Source organism: Tamandua tetradactyla, chromosome X, assembly GCF_023851605.1.
Source record: "Tamandua tetradactyla isolate mTamTet1 chromosome X, mTamTet1.pri, whole genome shotgun sequence".
Classification (NCBI taxonomy): Eukaryota; Metazoa; Chordata; class Mammalia; order Pilosa; family Myrmecophagidae; genus Tamandua; species Tamandua tetradactyla.
Window position 1 is genome coordinate 134,659,677 of NC_135353.1, and position 20,494 is coordinate 134,680,170.

The following is a 20,494-nucleotide window of genomic DNA, read 5'->3' on the forward strand; positions in this document are numbered from 1 at the left end:
TCTGACTTAGGTTATAATTCACACTGCCACAATCTACATATATGGTCTTGAATAAATCATTTAACTCTCTGGAAGCCTGATTATGGAAACTGAGGCTCCTTTAAATTTCCATAGCATTCATTTTTACCTCCTCTGGGGCAGTATCATTTACTGCCTCTTGTTATATTTCACATGTAAGAACATTGTCCCCACACAATAGACTGAAAACTCTTAGAAAAGCAGAGAGCATATGACTCTTGCCTGTGTGCTGTCCCCCACCTCCAACCCCAGCAGCTGGAATGATCCCTTTTTTGTGGGAAAGGCATCATTTTTGTTGAATTGAACTAGATGATAGCTAAGGTACATTTCTGTGATCTGTCTTTAAAGAAGGAGGGGCTCACTAAGGCTGAGTGACGTCTAGCTTCAGCTGTGTAATTGCCATGTTGCCAAATCAGTAAATAGAGTTTAGAAGAGTGGGAAGAATGGAGTTCTAGCTAATAAATCACCCCCAGAGGACTTCGACAAGGTCAGGTAATTGGAAGGTTACCTCTGCATGTGAGTATTCAGTGCTCAAAACTCAGCAGTGGAGAAAGGGCAAGATGAAGGGAGGGAAAATGATTGCAGAGGGGTGAACAAACTCTTCAAAAATGGGGAGCGCTTGGAGTTTTTGATGTGCCAAATGTTGGGTGTTGAATCCTAAGTTGACCATAGGTATTTATTGATGATGGTGAGAATGTTTGGGCTATATTTTCAGATATGGAACCTCCTAGAATTAAGTGCCCAAGTGTGAAGGAACGCATTGCCGAACCGAATAAACTGACAGTTCGGGTGTCCTGGGAGACCCCCGAGGGGAGAGACACAGCAGACGGCATTCTAACTGAGTAAGTGAAACTCGGCAGCTGGAATAACGCTGCCTCCTTTATGTGTGAGGAATTTACTACCAGGAGTGGGGCAGTGTATCTATGCTGGATGTATAAGCATATCTGTTTATGCTTTCAGATGATACACCCTTGGTGAGTGGCAAAATGGTGAACTCTGAGTACAGTCTAGTTCAGGCCTCTCATCTGGACTTCCAACTGGTTCTGCCCTTGCCCTCTTGGTTTAGTCTCAATGCTGTAGCATGGGCGATGATTTAAAATGTATGTCAGATCCCATCACTGCACTGCTTAAAGCTCTCCAGTAGTTTCCCATCTCACTTAAAATAAAAGCCCATATCTTTAAAGTTACTTATAAGATCCAATATAAATTGCCTTTCCCATTACCTATCTACCCTCTTCTACTCCCCTCTTTGTCACTCGTTCTGTTCTAGTCCCTTTCTTGTCCTCAGGGTTGCCTGGAATGTTCCTACTGCAGGTTCTTTGTCTTTGTTGTTGCTTATTCCTAGAATCCTCTTCTTTAGATCTCTGAATGACTCCCTCTTCTTTTTCAAGTCTTTTTTTTTTTTTTCAAATGTTGCCCTCTTCACATGGCCACCCAGACCCCCTATTGAAAGTTGCATTTCACACCCTTTTTAGCAATTCTTATTCCTTATTCATATTTTATTTTTCTCCATAGTACTTCTCACTATCTGCCATATATATTTGATTAATTTGTTTATTGCCTGTGGCCATTGCAGTATGTTCACTGCCATATCCCCAGTGCTTAGAAACTGTGCCTGGCACACAGTTGGAGGAAACTGTGGGAAGGGAAAAACAATAAACATTTGTTGAAGGAAACGTGGGAAGGGAAAAAGAATGGTAGGAAGAAGGAAGAGGATGGGAGGAAGAGGAAGCCAACTGGTTAATTCAGGGATTGAATCACCCCTATTGTCTGCCTAGGGGACTTCTTATGCCCCAGGCCTTTCGAAGATGTCACCTCTTCTGGGAAGCCTTGTGCAGCTCCCAGGCAGAGCTAGAGAAGGGTGCTGCCCCCTTGTGCTCTGTGAGTTGTGATTCAGTGCAGAACTTTTCCACCAATTAGTTGTATTGCACTTCTTTCAAAACCTTTGATTTTAAAATTATTTTAAAAACTTGTGACCACATCAAATGCTTACAGAAATTTATAAGGAAAAGATGGTGTCTTCTGCTTTCCTGCCTACCTTAATGTCCCTCTCTAGGACAAATGGCATTAATAGTTTGACGTGCATCCAATACACTTTTTAAAATGGGTGGTTTCCTTTGCTTGAAGTTCAGCTATATGTTGTTTTAATCCAACATCTGAGCCTGTACTCCTGAAGCTATTTGGTTGGCCTCCAGGTTCCCTAGAGGCACTACTTTGTGTCAGCACTTCTATGCCCATGCTTTTAAGTTCATGTCCCCATCAGACCTTCCTATGAGTTCCATCTGGTCAAAAGGATCTTCTGAGTTACTCCCTGGTGATTCATACAGTGGGGAAAGACCTAGAATTCTGTCAACCCAGGGTGTGCAAGAGAAAACATGCTTCCACAATTACTAGCAATTGTAGAACATCTTCTGCTAAGAGGAGGTTGAGTCTCACTCTTGGCAGGAGATATTGTTTCTACGTCCTTATACTCTCCTCCAATGCATCATCCAACTTAGACACTATCATGAGTAATATTTCCCCTTCTGACTCCTTGAAGATAAAATTTGTGCCTTGAAAAATAATTTTTTATTCACTGTTACACACACATGTTCCAAATCCCTAAGGAGAGACTTTGGTGGTTGGGATTAAAAATAAGTCACAGTTGACATAATCAGGGATTGGGTTTTATCTATCTTTGAATCCTTGGCTCAGCTCCTAGCACATAGTAAGATCTTAGTAGATTTTGGCAACTGTGGTTGTGCTGTTGGCACAAAATACCAAGGCAGACATTCTTTGTTGTCAGATGGTTCCATTTGTTCAAAAAATTAGCAAGGACATTTGCCTTGGCATTTTCATAGGTAACCTGTGTGTTATGGCTAGAAATTTGACATTTGTAAACAGCACCTTTGAGCCTCCTACCCCAGCATTCAGAGAAGCTATTACTTCTCAGAGTTCTGTAGCCCAGGAGGTTGTGGGCTGCACACTCCAGCAGAATGAGGAATTCAGAGAAGACTGTGTTGTCACTTTGCCACTTCTCACTTGGGCTCCTTGCTCCCATGGCACTTCTCCTGTGACCCCTTCTCCCATGCCTTGTGCAAATTGCTGCTATCTCTTATTGTAAAAGGGAAGATTCTAGAGAATCTCTTAAATGTCATGCTCTGTGTTATGTGCTTCCTGTGAGTTCCCGTATTTACTCCTTATTGCTGTTTTCTACGTGTCGGAGGTGAACTGGAGTCTGGGAAAGGTTAGCAGCCACTAATACTTAAAACATTATTCCTCTCAAGTTTATCTGTATTTCAGTTGTTCCTCCTGAGGACCTTAATGCATCTAAGGCCCCAAGTGACACATCTTTTAGCAGTTTTCTAAGACCCCTCACTTTGTAGCTTAAACAGCTACTTTATTTGCCTACCTGTAAGGCTGTCCTAAGTGATGACAAAGATAATTTCACATGTCTATTCTTGGTAAATATTCTCATTTTTCCTAAGAATTGTGGAGAGAAAGGAAATTATTTTTTATTGAAAAACAAATGAACACATGCTGGCATTTGATCATGCAGTACCTATTGGCGCCTTTATCAGACAGCTGAGAAAAAAGATGCTGGGGTCACATAGCTGTGTAATGTTGGGCAAGTTCCTTAACCTTCCAGTGCCTCAGTTTCCTCATCTGTGAAATGGAGATAAAAATACCTACCTCATAGGCTCGTTGTAAGGATTAAACTAATATATGTAAAATGCCTGGAACCATGCCTGGCATATGTACGGTTTATGTAAATGTAAACTACTATGGCTACTACTACTAGTATTTGAATAACTAAGAAATCACAGAGAGCCTGACTTATGCTTGGGGAGGGTCTCCACTGGCCCACACAGAAAAAGCAGAGAAAGTTCTAGCACCCCATATAGGCTCAGATTGCCAATAACTGTTTTGACTATCCTCTCAGATGATTTTCCTAGAAAATTCCTTCACCCTTCCAACAGCGAACCAATTTAGGTCCCCATAAAATAAGGGTAGGATTAGGGGAAGATTAGGGCCCTGGGTTCCCAGCCTCCTCCAACCCCTGTCCTGCTCTCCAATGTCACCCAGATGTGTATGAACTCCATGGTGCTCAGCATGTTATCAGCATTTTTGAGGCCCAGCTGCAAAGCTGGCATTCCCTGCTGGTAGTGATACATTTGTTTGCTCATTCTTCCATTTCATTCATTCAGAAATGATTTTCGTTATAAAAGCAGTAAATGAATTGCCTCCAAAGACTTCTTTGGTTTCCTGGACCTGGGGAAAAGAATAAAAACTTCCCAATAGTTGGGGCTTTCCATTTCCATTTTCTGATCTCAAACTGTTCTTCCAAACCAAAATAAAGCTCAGGAAATGCTAATTCTTCAAGAGTTCTTTTATTTTCATCAAACTGGCCTGATGGTTGCCCCTTGGTATCCCTGTGTCCCGTGCGGAGGGGGTGCTCATCAATTGCTTGTTAGGCCCAAAATGGTCATTTTTGGTGTTTCTGGTTTTTTCCCTTTCAGTGTTATTCTGAAAGGTCTCCCCCCGGGCTCGAATTTTCCAGAAGGAGACCACAAGATCCAGTACACAGTCTACGACAGAGCTGAGAACAAGGGCACTTGCAAATTTCGGGTTAAAGTAAGAGGTAAGGAAATTGCTAATTCACTTTTTTCCCTCTTTGTGAGAATGAAGGGAAGCAGGACTTCAAGCAAACACCCTCTGTGAGTGCCCAGTGCTGTAAGGATACTTGCTAGCTGTAGATTTGCCTCTGATGAGGCTGGGGCAGGTGTCCTATCTTAATGCCTGAATCTTACAATATAAACAATGATTGGATTGTTTCAGGAATCTCAGAGAGCAGTAAGCCAATCCCACAGGACCCCATAGCTGGTTATTGGGGCAGAATATTTTTTGATAACTTTTCCATCCCTGGGGTTGGGATAACCCAATAAAGCCTGCAAGACCTTCTGTAACCAGGGTGATTAAGACCCTCCTTGCTTGGTTCACCAGGACTCCAGGAGAAAAGTTCTTGGTGTTCCAAAACTTTTGTTCTACCCAACAAAATGTTTGAGGATCCTTTTTATGCCTTATGGGTTGGACAGCTAATTACAAACCATCTTTACTCTGCTGGGCTCAATCTCCTCATCTATAACACAGGGATACTAGGTAATCTCAGTGGTCTCCTTGGTATGGCCACCGACCGTTTGTTTTTTAATTTTTATCAATACAATCAATCAACATACAACACGAACATTCTTAACGTATGAACATTCCATACTTGGTGTGCAATCAGTGGCTCACAATATCATCACATAGTTGTACGTTCATCACCATGATCATTTCTCAGAAAATTTACATCACTCCAGAAAAAGAAATAAAAAGAAAAAAGAAAAAATTCATACATACCATACCCCTTACCCCTCCCTCTCATTGACTACTAGTATTTACCTCTACCCAATTTATTTTAACATTTGTTCCCCCATTATTTATTTATTTTTAATCCATATTTTTTTTACTCATCTGTCCTTACCGTAGATAAGAGGAGCATCAGAACAGGTTTTTCACAATCACACAGTCACACTGTGAAAACTATATCATTATACAATCATCTTCAAGAAACATGGCTACTGGAACACAAGTCTACATTTTCAGGCATTTCCCTCCAGCCTCTCTAATACACCTTAAACTAAAAAGGGCATATCTGTATAATGCGTAAGAATAACCTCCAGGATAACCTCTTGACTCTGTTTGAAATCTCTCAGCCACTGACACTTTATTTTTCTCTCATTTCCCTCTTCCCTCTTTCGGTCGAGAAGGTTTTCTAAATCCCTTGATGCTGAGTCCCAGCTCATTCTAGGGTTTCTGTCCCATGTTGCCAGGGAGGTTTATACCACTGGGAGTCATGTCTCATGTAGAGAAGGGGAGGGCAGTGAGTTTGCTTGCCGTATTGGCTGAGAGATAGGCCAACACTGACCATTTCAAGTCTTGTTCAGTGACCAAATAGCTATCTCTGCCCCCCTCACTCATTTCATAGGCCCCCACTTTCCCTGGTTACTCTGTTAAGGGAGCTCAGCCTTAAGACTCCTCTGGGCTTATGTCTCTACAGTCAGGCGCTGTGGCAAACTCAATGCCCCGGAGAATGGTTACATGAAATGTTCCAGTGACGGCGACAATTATGGGGCCACCTGTGAGTTCTCCTGCATCGGGGGCTATGAACTCCAGGGCAGCCCTGCCCGAGTGTGTCAGTCTAACCTGGCCTGGTCTGGCACAGAGCCTACCTGTGCAGGTATGTGTGCAGCTCTCTCTCCAACCAGCAACAGAACCCAAAGCCCCTTTGGTTCTGGGTTCCTGGCACAGGGAGGGAGGGTTCCATTCCATGTACGTTGAAAGGTTCACTGACCATCCGTCTTTACCTGAGTAGATGAAAACAGTCTGCGGATTCCTTCTGTGGGCCAGTTTGTCATTCCTCAGGCTTTGCCTCTACCTGAACCCTGATTTCCCTTTCATATCTTGTAAGGAAGAATCAGGAAGTGGAAGCCCAAAGTCAGTGTTTGATGACGTTATGAATCCGTAAAGTCTGCTTTAGTTCCCCCTTCTTCTTTCCTTCTACAAATATAAGGATCTTGTTTATGAAGCCACACTCTGGGCACTTGGAATCTTCCCTTCTATGTAAAAGGAAGAAAATAAGACCTTACCTGCCACTTGAGTTGTTGTAAGGATTAAATGAGGTTATCCATTGAACGGTGGATTAGAGCTGTGCCTGGCACAGGGTAAGCCCTCAGTACATAGCAGTTATTATTACTGATAAACAGAAATTGGGCTAGGTAGTGACAACAGTGTGAAATTGGGACTGGCTAGAAAATTCCGGACATATCTCTTACTTATATACCCTTCTTTCTTTCCCCACTTCCTAGTACTTTCTCATCTCTCTATCTTCCCTTGAACCCCAGCAATTCATTAGGTAGAAGAGATACATATACACCATCATTTAAATCTCCAGGGTTCTTCGAATTCATACATTAAAGAAGAACATACTCATTCCAGGCTCTCCTTCTAAGGGCTTGATTCCCACTATGCTGCACTGAGGCCTGGGGTGGGGAAATAAACAATTAGACCTTCATGATCCAGTGTGTTTCCCACTCATGACAGGGGGCTATTGGGTGTTTGATTTGAATTGAGATGTGCTGTAAGTCAAAAATGCACACTGGATTTCAAAGACAGAGCAAGAAGAGAAGATAAAGTATCATAGCAACAATTTTTATGTTGAGTACATGTTGAAATGATAATATTTTTGAATCTACTATATTAAGTGAAGCTTATTGTTTCAGTTAATTTCACCTATTTCTTTGTATTTTTCTAATATGGCTACTAAAAAACTTTTAAATTACACAGTGATTCACATTATTTTTCCATTGAGCAGTGTTGTCCCTAACTCTGAGACTGTAGGGGAAGGGAGGGGGCAGACAATCCTGTGTTGCTCACTGTGGTATCCCAGTGTCTGGCACAGGCCTTGGCACATAGCAGGCAGTCAGTGAACGAATTTGTAAATGAACTTGTAATTCCTAATGCAAATATCAACTTTGAAGTATGAACACCAAGACTTTAAACCACACATGGAATTCTCTAATTCTCTTATTACTTTTTCTCTAGTGCCAGGCCTGTTGGCTTACCTGTCCATTCAACTCCCTTCCTTGACCTTGACCAGCCAATCAGCTGAGGTTGGTTGTCACTTATTTGCTTAAATGGCAGACCTGTTAGAAAACTGCTTTGACCCATGCCTTCCATGGCAGAGTTGCTTGCTCTGTGGCCCTCTGTGTCCTATATTACTCTGTCCCCTCTACACCAAATAGGCAGACTTTGAAGATTCTCAGCCATCCCATAGCCAACCCTTTCCATTGACTATTCTTTCACCCTTCTGCCTCCCTGAACCTCTTCTACCAGCAGATGCTGTCAGTGCTTGACCCAGATGCCTTTGTCATTCCAATCTATATTTAGAAGTACTGCAATTACCTGGATCTTTCTGTTTGAGGGCTTTTTTCTGGCCATAAAAGCATTATCAGCCCAAACACAGGGCCAGCTGGAAACAATGGAGAATTAGTGCCCAGATTTAGCCACTGGGTAGTGACGGAGTGGTTGGCATATAAATTCTCCAGTTCCCTCCTTTCTCCAGGGGGATAATTCTGATTTGGGTGGCACATAGTTTCCCAGAGTTCACAAATGGGATTGAGCTCCAAGTGCCCACAGCAATAACTCGCTTGCTATCTCACTCTGTATTGCCTTCCTTCTTTCTCTGTCTCACTTCCTGTGGAGGGCAGAATGATGCTCCCCCTGCCAAGATGTCCACATCCTATTCCCAGAACCCGTGGATTTGTTGCCTTACATGATGAACAGCACTTTGCAGATGTGATTAAGGCTACAGACATTGAGACGGGGAGATTATCTGGATCCAGGAGTATCTGGGTGGGAACAATGAAATCACCAGAGTCCTTATAAGGGAAAGAGGGAGGCAGGATGGTCAGAGTAAAAGAGGGAGATATGATGCAGATGCAGGATCAGTGAAGCAGAGGTCAGAGAGGAGAGAAACTTGAAGATGTTATGCTGTTGGCTTTGAAGATGGAGGAAGGGGGTATGAACAGAGGAATGCTGGTAGCTTCTAACAGTGGGAAAAGGCAAGGGCATGGATTCTGCTCCTAGAGCCTCTAAAAGGAACACAGTCTTACAGCCACCTTGATATTAGCCCAGTGAAACCCAGTTTGGAATTCTGACCACCAGAGCTGTAAGGTAATAAATTTGCTTTGTTTTACATCCCTAAGTTTGTGGGAAGTTGTCACAGCAGCAATAGAAAACTAATGCACTTCCCCACTCCCTTACCACTGTTTCCTGAGACTACCTCCCAGATGAACTACTCAACTCAAAGCCTTGTCTCAGGGTCTACTTAGACACAGGGTTCTGCATGTCATCACAGGCTATGTTGAGCCAGAACAAACAGACGATTTCTGATCCCTGTGGCCATATCTCATTACAGCCATGAATGTCAATGTGGGTGTCAGAACGGCAGCGGCCCTTCTCGATCAGTTTTATGAGAAAAGGAGACTCCTCATTGTGTCCACACCCACTGCCCGGAACCTCCTCTACCGGCTGCAGCTGGGAATGTTGCAGGTGAGTCCTAGGGGTAAGAGACAAGGTGGGATGGAGACCTTTGACAGGTAGGGCCCAGCCATTTCATGGAAAGCAGAGGCCAGATTCAGTGCCTCATCCATTTACTGAGCATTTCAGGAACTGGCACTTTAGAGCTGCCACCTAGAAAAAGAGAAAGAGTTCATTTCTGGTCCTGGGGCATAACCTGATTAACATTGCCTTCCCACAGATAACGCAATCGTTTTCCAGCTAATAGGGTTTGTCTGTCTGCACTACTAAGCGTAATTGATGTGCTGTCCAGGCCTGGCCAAAGAACTGTTGTCTTTGCTGAACCTTCCAGGATGTGTCTGGGCTGTAGGCAGTAAATCAGTTCTCAGCCCAAAAGGCTGGCCCAGGGGCTGAGGGGAGTCTGGGAGCTCTGTAGGCCCCAGATGCTGTCCAGAAGAGCTTCTCCTGTCCTCACAGAGCTCTTCAGAGAGTGGCAGCCATCTTTTCAAACTGTGGTTCTCAAAATGCAGTTCATGGATTGGCAGCATCAGCATCACCTGGTAGCTTGTTAGAGATGCAGATTCTCAGGCCAGACCACTGATTGGGCAGGTTCAGACACACTGAATCAGAAGCTACATTTTAACAAAATCCCCAGGTAATTTCTCAGCACGTTGCAATTTGAGGAGTACTTTTCTCAGAAATGATCCCTTCTCAGTTGTGTGAATTTTGTTGCCAGCATCTTGTGAAAACCAAACAAAGCTAGGAGCTGAAAGGCTCATCCCTGGAACTTTTGGTCCTGAAGCTGGTTTGCTATAAGGATGGCCCCCCTGATTAAATGCTAGTGAGACAGGATGTACAACTGTGCCGTGGATACGATGCTGCACTTGGTTTTTGAGGAATGTTTCATTCATTTGTTCCAATGAATAGTTAAGTGTTTAGAACAATCCTGGTTTAATCTAAGGCTACAATTTTACTTCTCATCACAGCAGTAATACAATGAATAATTGTAAGACTTTCTTCACTCCTCCCATGTACTTGAAGGCCTGCCTGTGAACTCTGGGCTGTATAAAAATCTTTTGGGCTGCCTTGATAGGAACAAAAATCATTGCATGTTTACCCCCATCCCCTGCCACCTGCTCTCTAACCTTGCATCCCCTTGTCTCAGGTAGGGGCTTGCTATTCAGGCAAGTCCACACCTCTCCATTCTGTGGGAAATTGGCTTCTCATGCCATTTTCCAAAATGTATGTTCCCAAGCTCTTCTTCTTTCATACAGAAACCAATAAGCCAACAATCTGCTTTTCCTCTAGGTTGGCAAAGTACAGTACATGGACCAAATTTGTCCTGCTGCCTATTTTTTGCTCTTTTTTTTTTTTCTCCTTTGGATTTATGCTTTTAATTGTGATTATCGGTCTATACATTTTTATTTCCTGTGCAAACTGAGTTTCAAGATTCTGTCCAAATTTTTTGTCACCCTCGACAGAGGTTTGCTCTTTTTTAACATATATTTTTTTCTTTTTTTTTTTGTAACATGGGCAGGCACTGGGAATCGAACCCGGGTCCTCTGGCATCACAGGCATGCATTCCTACCTGCTGAGCCACCGTGGCCCGCCCAACGTATATTTTTAATGAGATATCTTCATGCACATAACAGTCCATCCAAAGTATGCAATCAGTGGCTCGCGATGTCATCACATAGTTGTGCATTCATTGCCGTGATCAGTTTTAGAACATTTGCAGCATTCCAGAAAACAGCTGCCTATTTTTTAAAGTCAGTTTTTATTGAAACACAGCCACGCTCATTTGTTTTCAGTTTTTTTTTTTTTTTTTTTTTTTTGGCGGGGCATGCATGGTCAGGGCTTCGAACCCGTGTCTCCCGCATGGAAGGAAAGCATTCTACCTGTGCACCCGCTCACTTGTTTTTGTATCATTTTTGGCTGCTTTCTTGCTATAGTGGCAGAGTTATGTAGTTAGTACAGAGATGTTCAGCCCCACAAAGCCTAACATATTTCCTGTCTGGCTCTTTACAGAAAATGTTTACCACCTTCTGCTTTACTGTATTCCATTCCTTCAGGTACTTACAAAAATTTCCAGTCAACTAATTGGATAAAATATTTGGTATCAAGGTGTTCACATGACCAAATATTTACATTTGCCTTTTAACCAGAGCTGTCAAGGAAAGGATTTTGACTGACTTAGGCATTTCAGTCAGAATAATAAAAAAGTCTATTTCTCCCTTTTCTAACTTTTCTCCCAATTCTGTCATCCCATCAAGAGTTGTTTCAGTGTAATTGTGGTAGCAAATTTGATGTTCTAACAACTCAGGAGTTTAAAATGTCTTTTCCCATTTGGCTAGACTGGTCTTCTGTTACTTTTTTGTTTCCTCATTGCCGTTGCCACTCCTCAGGAGACTGCCTGGCACTTGAATGATTGGGCTTCCTTCCTGAGGCTCTTGTTTTTTTTTTTTCAATTCCTCAGGCTCTTTCCAAGGGCTTGCTCAGAGGGCTGGAGCCATTTATCCATAAGGCTGGGGGATGTGGAGGGTGGAAAGAAGGGCAGAGAAGGGGCAGCTGGAAATGTTTTTCTCCCCTTGCAAAAGCTAACTTGGAATCCTCTGAGGGGTGGTCTTGGAGATTTTTAAAGGAAATCTGGCACGCACAAGGTCTCACCCCATCTGGAAACACACAGACTACCATTTTACTTAAGTTTAAAAAATCCCCTTGCCAAGCTATTTCTGAATGATTCTTTAGGAAGGCATTTAGGTTTTATAGCCACACTAGTTTAACCCCGGTTTGTCAAGGACAGTTTGGAGCAGGCTAATAAGTGCCCCGCCTCAAGAAAAAAAAAAAAAGAGCCCAGTGCTGCTTCTGTCGGTTCTTCATTTGATGCAGAAATGTCTTGCTTTAGCCGTGCTCATTCCTACCCTGTCCGTTTTTTTTTTTCAGCAAGCGCAATGCAACCTGGATCTTCGGCACATCACTGTGGTGGAACTGGTGGGCGTGTTTCCAACCCTCATTGGCAGGATACGAACCAAGATTATGCCCCCGGCCCTAGCTCTGCAGCTCAGGTAGGGGGCATTCAGTATTGACTCCATGCAACCTTCAATGTTTACTCCCTTTTATTCCTGGAGTGGTGCAACCATGCTAATTAGCATTCTGCTATTTGTTCAAAGACATCACGCAGTAGTTAATTGCCAGCTTTCTTTTTTTTTCCTTTCCTCCTTCCATCAAGTATTTTTGCTTTGTCATTGATTTTTGTTGTTTTCCGAGTGGTTTTGTTTGTTTATTTATTTTTATTGGTTGAGTGGGATCGGTAGGGGAGGCCTGGAAAAAGAGCTTGAGCAATCCTTGGTCTTATAAGGAAGGCAGGGGTCCAATTAGCCTTTCCAGGCTTGGTCTCTTTTCCCTCCATGTGTCCAGGGCATGGATCCATACCCCCCACGTTAACAATTATATTTTATTGTGGTAACATTTATAAAGCCAGACCCATAGTGTTCAGATTCTGAGTAATGGCATATTCGAGAAGCAGAATTCGACAGCCAAAAGGTAATTTCAGAATAACCTCAAAGTTTACTTACATCTCTCGATCACCATGAAAAGGATAATTAAGCTAAAACAAAAGGCCTTAAAATCTTCCTTTCGCTACCATTTTTTCTCGGCTCTACGTAGTCTCTCAAGCTGATGGCAGTTCCACTGTCTCATAGTAACATCATCCGGAAAACATGGCCTCCAGGTTTCTGCGGCGGGGGAAGAAATAGAGCAAAACCATACCACACCTTCTCCTTTACACCTCACACTGGATGTGACACACACTGCTCACCCTTCCAGTCCATTGGCCAGAACAAGTCACATGATTGCAGCTGAACTTCATGGGCGGCTGAGGAAGTGTAGTCTTTCTGTTTTACCAGGAAGAAGAAAACAAAACAGGACTTAGTGAACCCTATTACAGGTGTTCAGAGAGGTTCTCAGAAATGTCTTGAGACATTATGGGATAGAAACATGTCCTTAGCAAATGATGGTATAACATTGACATTTTTCTAATTTCCTTATTTTTCAGTTGCCTTGTGGCCCATCTGTGTTTGATTTATTCTTCTTTCCATCTAAAAAAGAGTCTGTCCCGTCCCCACCAAAGTAAAAAACACTCAAAGGGCCAGGGATGGAAAAAAAAATAAAAAGATGCCTGAATTTTCTTTACTTGGCTGAAGGAGAGGGATGCCCGTGTACAGTCATAGTTTTTGTCCTATTGTATTTGCATCTAGTGCCTCCTCAGAGTGTAACATCTTTGAGATTAGTACCAGGTCTTTTCAACATTTGCTACCCGCTACCTAGCACACTGCCTGGCACCATGTCGGTGCTTGGTAAGTGAAGTAAATGTCTAAATTTCATTGAAACAGCTCTAATATGTCCAGGGGTGCAGCAGCCTTTTAAGGGTGTGTTTATAAATGCTGTACTAATATCTCAAGTTGAAATCTGCAAAGCTCAAGACAGAGACTTGTGCTGATATCTGCAAACTTATAATAAAATGTCTCAAAGTAGATTTAAGAAGCTGTTGCCAATTTAGAACTACCTGTTTATACCTTTGATCAATGATTTTTTTAAAGACCTGTTGTGTAATTTGTTAAATGTTCTTCTTGAACTGCATATATATAGATACATGTATGTATGTGTGTGTGTGTGTGTGTGTGTGTGTATACTGTTTAAAATTGAGCAGCTTAAAAATCTGATTTAAGGCCAAATTAAGAAATAGAAAAAGAAACTTCTGTCATTCAGATTGTCTATATTGGGGCTACTGTAGACCTCTGTCAACTGAGGATGATTTTAGGAACAAATAAGTTGCACAAATGACTTATGCAATGGTTTTCAGACCTTAGTGCCGATCAGAATTATCTGGCGGACTTGTTAAAAAGAGTGCTGTACCCCATTCTCAGAGTTTCTGATTCTGTAACGTCTCAGGTGGTACCTGAGAATTAGCATTTCTATCACGTTCCCAGGTAATGCTGGTCTGAAGATCACACTTTCAGAACCACTGGAGTCTTGTGTGTAACCAAAGGCTTCACAGTTTTTTGAAATGGAACTTTTGCAAAGGAGTCTCTAAGAAAAGGGTCAGTCTTTATGTGCAAAGCTAGCAAGGCTAGAAGATAGTCCAGATAGATCTCACACAGAAATGATCACTCAGATGTATGACTGAATGGATTCAGTGTCAGGCTGCATGGCCCTTTCTATCAGATATATCACTGAGGAACAAGGAGCTTGGTAGATGGATCTCTCTGTTATATTTCCTTTTGAATTGCACTCTAGAGCCTAGCACAGAGGGAAAGGGAAAATTTAGGCTAAGAATGGGAAGCAGGAAACAAGAGAAGGAGAAACAGAATACCGGGATAATAAAATTCTCTTGTCAGAAGAACTATTTTCAAATAGCAATGAGGTCATGGTCAAACTATTGAAGGGAATCAGCAGGAAGGAAAGAACAGAGGCCTGGTGTGGCAAGGCCACCACTCTGCCTTCTTTCTTGCCCTTGTTTCTTTTAGATTTGGACATATTGGTTAACTCATGTGCCCTATAGTAATTTTCCAGCAATCTCAAGAATGAATGGGACCAAGAAAACAAATTTCTACACCCTTGTATATTTGTCAGGGTTCTTTCAGGAAATCAAACCAACAGGAGATATCTGTAAATATTATGAGCTTTTTATAAAAATTGCTTCACATGACTGTGGGGATGCTCAAGCCCAAACTCCATAGGGCAGGCTGCAAGCTTGGAACTCCAATGAACCTTTTTGATGAATTCCCCAGAAGAATCTGGCTCACTGAAGTAGATAGAAATTCTTTCTTCTGATTGCTGAAATCATCAGTTCTCCTTTTTTTTTTTTTTTTTTCAAAGTATGGGATTTTGTTATTTTTATTATAATGCTTTTTAAATACATACAAGCTAGGTGAGAAGGCCTTAAATTAAAACTCTTACAAGATGATAAACTAAGAGACATTTACAATTGAATTTTGAGAACTATGAAACTAATACAATTCAAGTTAACAATGTAAATTTAAAGGAAGGGTTATGTTTTGCTGATGAAACTGAACTTCCAATATTGGATGTATTCACAGAAATGGTTTGAAATCCTGTCCTGTATTTAATGTTTCAGAAGTTTAATTTGTTCGATTCAAATCTGTTTCTACAAAGGTATTGGGCAAATGAGTATTAATGACTTCAAATCTCTTTTTGCTAGTTGAAGTTCTTCTGATATCCTATTTATCTGAAAACTCTGCTCAGGAGTAATCCTCATTGCCATTTTAAATGAAGTATCACCTGATAATTAAGCAAAATTATCTTGAGAAGTTGAGGATAAAGTTTGCATTACAGTACCACTGACATCTGCATTAAATGCATATAGATCAAGCTACTATTGGAACTGAGTGAAGAAAAAGTCTTTGCTACCCTCTGTTGCTTACAAATGTGTACAAAGGTGGAACCTTTGTGACACAAACTATCTCAATGTGAATACCAATTGCTGTGGGGGACAGTCTTCTGTATTTAGCTCATCAGAACAAAGGAAAGATTTACTCATTATATGTCTGAATATAGAAATTAGTATTATTATAAGACAGTCATCTAGATGGTCTAGAATAGGTACAAATTATTGATTTTGTATTGTTATCAAATGAAAAATTTTAAATTAAAAACAATTTTAATCAGATTCATGAACTCTAATAACATGCTGACAGCCTGGACTGGGAGTCAGCTTCCCCTGGTTCTAGCCCTTTGCTTTCACTAATTAGCTGTGTGTGAGCTTTTTCAAGACAGCACATCCTATTGAATTTAGTTTTCCTCATCTGCAATATGGGGTAATTAAACAAGATGAACCGCAAGTTCTCAAAAATTCCATATTCCAAAATTTGTTATATCTCTATCCATATTTATATTTTTGCATCTGTTCTTCGCAGTTCCACAAAGAAAGAAATTATAAAAAGACATTTAGCTTAAGGACATGAAATATTATTTTTTGGGTGTATTTCTATAATGCCAAGCAGTGGGAAGAAAGTCAAATAGAAGTCAGACACAGGTAAATAAGGATACACTGAATTCTGCTTTACTTAGCTACTGACTCTGTGTTACTCTACATCTGATGTCTGCTTAACTTTATGACCACTCCAATTTCTTCTAGGCATTGGGCATTAAGTACAAAATTTTCATGGCTTCTGATAACAACATTTAGGACTCCATAAAATAATGTTTCCTTTAATTTATTTTTTGAATATGACTATGGGGCAAAACATAAAATGGTTTAAATAAAATTTCTCTCATCTCATCATTAATAGGATTGAGAGGAGGAATAATTGGGGTGAAACACTTAACAATTATTGGCTAACACTGCTTTAGAAATACAGAATGTGTCCTCTGCAAATACCCTTGTTTGCCCCATGCTTCCAAACAAAATCTGAGGAGTGCATCATGGGATTAGACACAACTTAGATTTTTTAAATGACTATAGTTTATAGTAATGTTTAAATACCTCAGTCTTTGCCATCACTAAAATACCTTCAAACTCTGTAAAATTACAACAAAAAACACTAGGGGTTGCCTCAAAGGTCACCATGCGGAGGGAAGGTGCATGAAGACACGTGCAGACACTCCTTCCTGAGTCAGAGGTCAGCTGCTTTTTTTTTTTTTTTTACATTTTTTTTTATTAATTAAAAAAAAGAAAAGAAATTAACACAACATTTAGAAATCATTCCATTCCATCAGTTCTCCTTTTAAAACCTTCAACTGATTGGATGAGACATTGCTCATTGTTGAAGGCAATTTCCTCAGTTGATTGGAGACATAATCAGCCATAAATGCAGTCAACCTATTGATGATTTAAGTCCATGAAATGTCATCACAATAGCAGTCAGGTCAGTGCTTGCATGACCAAACGACTGGACACCATCACCTGGGCCAAGTTGACACATGAATCTAACCATCACACCATGTTATTTTTTTGAGTCTACAGAGCTCCCTGGAAGATTTTCCAGAAAAACTCATTCTAGACCCAGCGAAAGACATTTGTATAATTCCAACATACTACTGGCACCACCACCCATTCCGTATTCCGTGAAGTGTCCGAGCTTCCATTCCAAAGATATCTGTGGTCCCCTGGTCACAGTTGGATGCATTTCTGTGTTTCTTGCTAGCCTCCTGATGTGACAATATCTCTTCCTTTGGCTGTTTCCCCACTATATTCTATGCCAATGAAGGCATGGGCTCAGAGCATACTGTGGCACCATGGTTTGGGCTACCCTCATAAGCACTATAAAATCAGATGGTCCAATTTGTCATTGATCACCCTTCCTCACAGGCTCCAGCCACCACATTGCTTGACCATTTTCTCCCTCTTGATCTGTTTACCTCCCTATTCCTCTGTTTCCAAGAACCATCCCCCTCCCTTATGACTTGCCCCTAGAAACTCAATACTCAATACCCCTCCTCTTAAAAAGATGTAAAACAGGTTTGCTATCACTTCCCAACTTACTTCCTGGCCTATTTTCAAGCATTCAAAGATCCCATTAATGCACTTGGGGAAATCATCTACTCCTGGGCTCTCCTTTATAGTAGGGAAAGAAATCTGGCAGAGGCATTATAATGTAGTCTTTCTTTAATTTCCAGTCACTAAAAGTGGATTAGCAATTTAGATTCCCACTGAGATAAAGTGGAAATTATTTCTATCTTCCCTGAAACTCCCCCTTAAAAAGCAGAAGGAAGTTTTTCCATTGGTATCCATTTATATGAAGAAAACATATTCCACTTTAAGTGGCATATGTATATTGTGCCACAAAATACTATTTTCCACAGATGGCTGTGTATATTCTGCCTCACACATAATCTCAAGATATCCAAACTGAAAAACAAAACAAAATCTGGAGATGAGACTGAGTAGACTAATTTTCTCATTGGCCTTAGCTTATATATTTGTTTCCTTTCTCTGGCTTTTCTCATCTAAACATTTTTGCATTGTCATTAGAAAACATAGTTTTACCTGATTTCAATTCTAGTGGCAGGTAGAAAGTACACTGGACACTTTAAAACCACATCAAATCCTTTTTTTTTTTTTTAAATGATTTGTGTGCACAAATTATAACCAACCAAGAGTTCTGGAACTATTAGTCAAAATACCCACGGTGTAGACCAAGGTCCACTCCCTCTAACTGTGCAGCCCTGAGCTTGTCACTGAGTAGACCAGAACCATGACATGTGGGAAGTTATTTCAAACAGTTTCATCTCATCCATGGTTTCTCAACCTTGACACTTTTGACATTTGGGGGTGGATGATTCTTTGTTTGTGGGGATCTGTCCTGTGCACTTTAAGATGTTCAATTGCATCCTTGGCCTCTACCCACTAGATGTCAGTAGTCTCTCACCCAAGTTGTGGCAACCAAAAAACATCACCAGACATCGCCAGATGGCTCCTGGGGGAAAATTTTTCTCATCGAGAGCTAATCCTAGCACTAATGTGGTTGAAACATTATGAACCTAGTCTGCAAACTTGGGTTGATTCCAATCCAAGCAAAAAATGCGTTACTCTTGTCTCATATGCCCTGTAGCAATTGTTGGCCTAAAGCACCATTGCAGGCTCAGTAAATTCCTGACCGTAATTTAAAGCAGTGCTTCTCAATCTTTGATGTACATACCAACTATCTGGGGATCTTGCTAAATATGAAGATTCTAATTCAGTAGGTTTGGGGTGGGATATGAGATTCTCCATTTCTAGCAAGCTCACATGTGGAGCTGCTGGTCCAAATACTATCACTTTGAGTAGCAAAGTCTGATTCAGTCCTTTGTGCATTGAACCCTTCTCTGCACATAGTATCACTCTAGGGCAGTGTTTGGTCCATCAGAATCCTCAAGAGTAAGGGTTTGAGACAGTTTTCTCTTTTCTTTGTCTGTCCTAGACTGTTGCTGCGAATCCCACTCTATTCCTTCAGCATGGTGCTAGTGGATAAGCATGGCATGGACAAGGAGCGCTACGTCTCCCTGGTGACACCTGTGGCCCTCTTCAACCTGATTGACACTTTCCCTTTGAGAAAAGAAGAGATGGTCCTGCAAGCTGAAATGGGCCAGACCTGTAACAACTGATGTGATAGTTTCATTCTTGGTGATTTTGCTTCTCTTTCTTCATAGTGCTTTGCGCACAGGAAAGGCCTTAAAAATATTCTTGATGTACAGATTTTTATTTGTAATTTTTAAAGTCTATTTTATTATGAGCTTTCTTTGCACTTAAAGATTAACACGATGCTTTTGTAGTTTGAAGTGTTTCAAAATTATATGAATGTACTATTTACTCTTTCCAACTATCTTTACCATGGCTGGTTAATTTTGTAGAGAAACTAGGAACCACAACTATACACACATTTTCAACATGTTATTCAGTGTAATACACAACTCTCTTATATTTTGTTGTTTCTATAAAACTTTTATTAATAAAATATGTTGGAGCAAATTTATTAAAACTCATCTTGTTTTTTTCAAGCACTGGCCGTAATTGCTTAACACTGGTCAATGGTTATAGGAATTATGATTCTTAGTGGTGTTTTAGGAATGGAAAAATATAATTACTTTCCCAGACAAACCACAGAAAGTTTTGTTGTGGTTTGCTAAAGCTGTGATATACCAGGAATGGCTCAGCTTTTATGAAGGAGATTTATTAAGTTACAAGTTTACAGTTCTAAGGCCATAAAAATGTCCAAATTAAGGCATCCGGAGAAAGATATCTTGACTCCGAAGAAAGGCCAAATGGTGTCCAAGATTTCTCCTTCAACTGGGAAGGTATGTGACTGGCATCTGAAGTTCTTGCTCTTGGTTCATTGCTTTGTGCTTCTGATTCCAGTGGCTTCTCAAGGCTTCTGTGGGCCCTCACATAGCTTCTCTGTATTGGCTCTCTCTAGGTTGTGGTTTGCTTAGCATCTCATGGGAAGGCACATGGTGATGTCTGCTGGGCTCTGGTTTCTAATGGCTCTCCAATAATCTGTGTCAGCACTCTAAGCATCTCCAAATGTATGCGTCTGAGCTTTCTTCAAAATGTTTCCCCTTTTAAAGGACTCCACTTTTAAAGGTTTCCCCTTTTAGGCCTACCTTGAATGGGCAGAGTCACATCTCCATCTAATCAAGAGGTCCCACCCTATAATATTGAATCAGGAATAAAAGAACATGGCTGCCCCACAAGATTGGATCAGAATTAAAAGCACATGGCTTTCTTGGGGTACATAATGGTTTCAGACCACATTTTCCCTTCATTTTCGGAATATCAGTTTGGCTCACAGTTTATTCTGGAACAAACAAAATGATTAAATTAGTGATGGAAAGTTCAAATTCCAACATACTCAGGTTTAAAACTGAAAGTAGATTTGGC

General features: G+C 41.1%; 1 protein-coding gene across 3 annotated transcripts in view; it reads left to right on the forward strand.

The window, feature by feature from the left end:
* The window catches only part of SRPX (sushi repeat containing protein X-linked), a 94,342-nt gene extending 74,766 nt beyond the window's left edge, over positions 1–19,576 (forward strand). For all 3 annotated transcript variants that reach the window (XM_077146633.1, XM_077146634.1, XM_077146632.1), the window contains 6 exons: positions 734–860; positions 4,518–4,639; positions 6,098–6,277; positions 9,017–9,150; positions 12,061–12,182; positions 19,038–19,576. In XM_077146633.1, the coding sequence (XP_077002748.1) occupies positions 734–860; positions 4,518–4,639; positions 6,098–6,277; positions 9,017–9,150; positions 12,061–12,182; positions 19,038–19,221 (869 nt within the window). In that variant the 3' untranslated portion in view covers positions 19,222–19,576. The remainder of the gene's footprint in view (positions 1–733; positions 861–4,517; positions 4,640–6,097; positions 6,278–9,016; positions 9,151–12,060; positions 12,183–19,037) is intronic.
* Positions 19,577–20,494: the final 918 nt, after the last annotated feature.